At 42.8% G+C, this 5,576-nt stretch overlaps 1 protein-coding gene across 2 annotated transcripts in view; it reads left to right on the top strand.

The window, feature by feature from the left end:
* CHST15 (carbohydrate sulfotransferase 15) overlaps positions 1-5,195 on the top strand; it is a 19,340-nt gene extending 14,145 nt beyond the window's left edge. For both annotated transcript variants that reach the window (XM_005424506.3, XM_031059899.1), the window contains 2 exons: positions 3,241-3,388; positions 4,554-5,195. In XM_005424506.3, the coding sequence (XP_005424563.1) occupies positions 3,241-3,388; positions 4,554-4,744 (339 nt within the window). In that variant the 3' untranslated portion in view covers positions 4,745-5,195. The remainder of the gene's footprint in view (positions 1-3,240; positions 3,389-4,553) is intronic.
* Positions 5,196-5,576: the final 381 nt, after the last annotated feature.

Genomic DNA, 5,576 nt, shown 5'->3' with positions numbered 1-5,576 from the left:
ATTCCTGCTCCAGACCAGGAGCCTTTGGCCTTCTTGGTCACCTGGGCACTCTGCTGGCTCATGTCCAGCCTGCTGCCCACCAGCACCCCCAGGTCCCTTTGTGCCTGGGCATTGTCCAGCTGGACAACCTGGTGGAAAGGTTGTTAAAACACCAAAATCCCATGCAAGGAAGCAGTGAGAAAGCAAAACTTTCTCCCTGTTCATTTGTAAAGTGGTGGGTATAAATATATATGTAGACATGTAAAAGATGGTGTGGGGGCCCAGCTGTCTCCTCAGCCTGTTCCCTGCTGGATGCCAACAGGGATAACACAGCTTTCCTATTGTGCAAGTGCATGGAGAGCACATTTAGTGAAGATTAATGTGCAAGCTTTTTGCAGATGTCTCCAAAAAAGTAGCTCTGGCAAAGATCTTTGCAGTACCAAATTGCCTCAAAATCAGAATAAATTATGTGTTCTTTTGTAGGAAAAGGCTATCAATAACTAGATAAAATATTTTTTTCTTTTTTTTATTTTAATTGTCCGTGCCAGAAAATTATACAAGAAAACACAGAAACTGCTGGCAGGGGAATGGATAAGTATTACAGGCTTACAATTCCAAAATTCACAATTTTAGCATAGAACTGACTTCAGATTTTGCTCGAGGGCAGAGAATAATACAGAATAGATGGATTGGGAGTATCTCATCTGGCCAGTTTGCCATTCAATCCTCTTTTATTTGCTCAGGCTGTAAAGGATTCGGAGGGAATAGTTCCCTCCTTTGCCTCTGGGGTGAAGTTATTGCCTCTTCGACTGGATAAAATAACAGTACAGGAGTGCACTCCATGGGCTGGGGCCCTGCAGCAGCAGAGCAAACAGGACACTGCTCTCACTCACCAGGTAGGCTGGAGCTGCTCAGCCCTGACTGCAGCCCCCAGGACTCCCTCACACACCAGTTGCTGCTGGGCAGCATCACAGAATTTTCCAGCCATCTGCTTGCACAAATGGGTTCCTTCCAGTGTGGCAGAGAAAGGCAGAGAGAGAACCAGAAGGAAAGATTTTCCTCTTATGTTCATCCTCAGGGTGCAGAACCCGTCTCCATTTATCATCTTCAGCAGCCCTCTTGAAGAAGATGCTTTTGGAAACGAGCAGAGGAGGCCTCTTTCCTTCCATAGAGCCACAAGCAGGTGCTTGTAATAAAACCCACATGCCAACTGTGCTCCTCAGTGGCCTTTTTTAGCTTCTTCTTCAGCCAAGTTGCTAAATCTGTTGTGCTCGTGGTGTGCTGTGCACTGAAGGAGTGAGGATTGCTGTCCCTGGTGAGCTCATTAGGTTGCTAATTCTGTGACTGTGCCAGGAAAAGAAGGGGTTTGCTCTTTGTTAATGTGTTTCTGAAACCACAGAGGTGGCCTGGGCATCCTGGCTGCTGATGGGTGCTGAGGGGGAAGAAAGGGGTGTTTGGCACCTGGGATCAGAGGCAAGAACACTGCCCAGAGAAAGGCACAGTGACCAGGGTGATCCCAGTTGTGCCTGCCAGCACCTGAAGGAGTGCACAAGGAACATGGAGAAACTATTTACAAGAGCCTGGAGTGAGAAAAGAAACAATAAACCCCAAGTTTGCCCCGGTGCTGAGTGGAATGAGGCACTGACTGAGGGCTGGGGTGCTGCCCTGTCATGGACATATTTTATGAAAAATCCTTTCGTTAGGATTTTTTCTCCTGAGAAGCTGAGAAGCCTCAGAGGAAAAGAAAAATAATAATTATCTGCTGCTGTGGAATGCAACAGGTGCATCTTTGATTGGTCTCACGTGGTTGTTTCTAATTAATGGCCAATCACAGTCCAGCTGGCTCGGACTCTTTGGTCAGTCACAAGATTTTATTATCATTCCATTCTATTCCTTTCAAGTCTTCTGATGAAATCCTTTCTTCTATTCTTTTAGTATCGTTTTAGTCTATCATTTTCTTTTAATATAATATATATCCTAAAATAATAAATCAGCCTTCTGAAACATGGAGTCAAGATTCTCATCTCTTCCCTCATCCTGGGACCCCTGTGAACATCACCACACTGCCCTGCCAGAATTATCCCATCTTAGCCTGATGTCTTCATCAAATAAGAGGTTCTAGATTGTGGTGAAGCACATCTATAAAGAAATCTGCTAAATGTGGAGACTTATGTTATAAACAGCCAAAGACACACATCAGAATCACACAGGATAATAATAATTCAGCAATAATTCAAAATAAGGCTTTTTAAGGGGAATTTAGGTGTCATTGTAGGTCATGGGGCAGTGTCAGGAGTGAAAGGGGCTGTTGTCTGACTTGATGGGCTCTGTGGTAATGTGAGCTGAAGATGTTATAAGTCTCTTTTATGAAAGATGCTTAAGACTGGGGATTCATGTTCCTCTCCTCTGAGCCTGAAGGGATTTAGAAAAATATTTATAAGCACAGTTGGAGGCTGGACTTTTTAAGAACACCAAGGCTACTCTTTTTGTGTTTCAACTTGTTATGTAAAATTGAGGAGGGAAGAAAAACGGAGATAAGGGCAGGAGAGGCTGAAAAGCTGCTATTCCCCCTCTCTGGTCTGACTGTGTGGGTACTCAGACAAGGCACCATCAATGCTGCTGCAGCTGAGATCTCAACCTAATTACTGCAATCGGAGGATGCAGCAAAATGCACCCAAATCTAACACCTGACAGCAAGGCAGAATATTTGTCCTGCTCATGGCAGTGTGACCTGGAGTGGAATCATTTAGGTTGGAAAGGACCCGTAAGGTCACTGAGTCCTAAGTTTTAATGCAGCACTGCCAAACCCACCCCAGAACTATTTCCCCAAGGTGAAATCAAACTGAAATAAGCAGGCTTAGGGTCTGGAGAAGGGGCAGGACTGAGCATCTTGCCTTGAATCACTGTTCATCAGGGGGCTGAGAGCCCTCAGAGTATCCATGAAATCTCCAAGCACGGAGAGCTTGGGTGTGAGGTGGCTGAGCATCCTTCTCTGGATAATTGTGTCTGTGCAGCACTTTTACACACACCTGTGGCTGGTGCAGCTTGGTAAGATGAAGTCTCTCACCAGCAGAAAAGCTGTTTGCAAAGATCTCTTTAAGCTGTTCAGAAAATGAGAAGAAGGTTTAAAAATAGTCACATACTTTCTTTCTGTCATTCCTTAAAAGCACATTTTGGGGATTTTTTTTTTGCCCAGATGGCAGAGTGGAGTGTTGTTTTGTGTTGTAAGGTGAACTAATTTGGGTTTTTTTATTCTTCCAGGTGAGGTTACAGGTAGGGCTGTATGTTGTGTATCTCCTGGACTGGCTGACAGTTTTTAACAAAGATCAGATCCTTGTTCTTCGCCTGGAGGACCATGCATCAAACATGAGGTACACCATGCACATGGTGTTCCAGTTCCTGGATCTGGGTAGGTGCTTGCTGGCTGGTTTAAGTGTGCAAAATCATTATTATCCTCTTTCTTTTAGGTTGGTTTTGCTTTATTGAGGGACAAAAAGAGAAGCAGAGGAATTTGGCTTGAAGGATGCATTAATCTCATTGCCTGGAGTCAAGCAAAATTAAATTCTCAAATGCCTGGTGTTAGAAGATCTTAGTAAGAGTATATAAAGGAAAAAAAAAATCCAGACCACTCAGAATGCAGGGATTTATCTTCCCACCCAGAAGCCAGCCCTGCTTCTGAAGGCACTCAGGGCTTGTTTGCCATGGGCTTATAAAGATGCAAAGTTATCCCTCACCATTTTAACAAACTGAAGTGCTACCAGCCCAGAACCTAAATCTGAGCATGATGAAAGGTTGTGTTTGTAGCCGAGGAGAAGGGAGAAATTGTGTTTTTGCTGTGCTGATTGAGACATCTGTTGCTAATCCTGGGAAGAAACGCCGGCAGACAAAACGTTGCCCAATGTTGATTTGACAGTAGCAAGAGAATGAAAATGTGGCTGAAAAATCGTCTGTCTGGTCCAAGGCTTGGTCTAGATGATGGGAAAGCTTGGATGGAGCAGGCTGAACAGATGAAGAGCTTGGCATCTGCTTCCTGAGTGTGGTTTGTGCTGGAAAACTCCCTAGGTTTTTATCCTGGTGATGCACATTTATTCCCAAAGTGGGGTGTCACTGCACCTGTGTCCACTTTGATCCCACTGCCAGCCTCCAAAATAAACAAACCAGGCCTTTCCTGAGTGCTGAGTGAGGCTTGTGGGGCTTCTGTGGGGTATTAGTCAGCTCACACCATGAAATGAAATAGCAGCAGAGGAAAATACCTGCAGCTCCAGAATGGAGGGGAAGTTGTTTTCAATCACTGGGATTTTTCTGAAAATAACTGTTTTCCTCCAAGAGTGATTTATGATGCTTTTTATAGAGAGGATTAATTAATAGGAGAGGAACATGTATTATTTCCATATTTACCAGTAGTGATTTACTTTACTGATCTAAGCCTGTGTTCAATATTCTGAAACATTGTGGCTGCTAACAAAAATTACATTTTTCTCCCCATGGCAAACCTTCTGATCCAGTCATAAGGTTTTTTTAGGGTGGGCAATTTTGGGGGAAATATTTGAAGATAATATTCTCTTTTTCCACAGGACCTCTGAGTGAGAAACAAGAAGCTCTGATTACCAAGAGTCCTGCATCCAACACCCGAAGACCTGAGGACAGAAGCCTGGGCCCCATGCTGCCGACCACCAAGGCAATTTTAAGAGATTTCTATAGGCCTTTTAATACAAAACTGGCACAAGTTCTTTTTGATGATGCTTTTTTATGGAAGAGGACATAACGTGTAAATTTCTTGCCACGACTACAGTGCTTAAAGGAGTTTTTATTTTTTTAAATTCTATTTTTGTGCGTGGATATTTTACGTTTTTTTTTCCCATTCCAAAGAGGAGCCGATGGATGAGCTGAGAGTCTCACCTTCAGCCAGCACACATCTCAACAGCTCTGCCACATTTCCCTTGGGAGAATGGAAAGCATCTTGCTTTAATCAGTTTATTGCAACTTCTTTCACCCCAGAAAAGGTGTGGACAAGCATCAGGACAATGATGTCTTACACTCTTCCACAGGGGTGTTGAAGTGCAACCTTCTCTGAGATGCTGCAACACAGAGTCAGCATCAGTTTCCTACAGTTACACTTATAATCTCTCATTTCATTTTCAATATATGTTATTCACTCATTTTTTTTTTCAAGCAATCAATGTCATTTAGTCATTAAAATTTTTAATTGATTTCAACCTAAAGTTCTGTTTCTTTTTGTCAGCCTGTTTAAAAATGGTCTACACTAACACTGAGTGTGTTTCCTTAATTCTGAAAGATGAAGTGCATTCACATAAATTTTCAAGTCTCATTTATATCTTCAAGATAAATGGACTTTCCTAGCCACAGTTCTTGTAAAAGAAAATTTTATAATCCCGATGAGAATGGATGGCTGAAACCTAAACAGGCCAGTTTGGTGCTTAGCATAACAAATTCCTTGCTTTCCATATTTTGTTCGTGTAAGTATCAATATGTATGATTTATTCATATCACTCACATATTTTCCTAGGAAACGACTTTTATTTAAAAGTCCATTCCTGGCCATGAAGAGCTTTAATGGATATTCCTGCTAAATTCTG

Source organism: Geospiza fortis, unplaced genomic scaffold (genome assembly GCF_000277835.1).
Source record: "Geospiza fortis unplaced genomic scaffold, GeoFor_1.0 scaffold452, whole genome shotgun sequence".
Lineage (NCBI taxonomy): Eukaryota > Metazoa > Chordata > Aves > Passeriformes > Thraupidae > Geospiza > Geospiza fortis.
The sequence above is the reverse complement of the archived record's forward strand: the minus strand, read 5'-3'. Positions and strand labels throughout refer to the sequence as shown.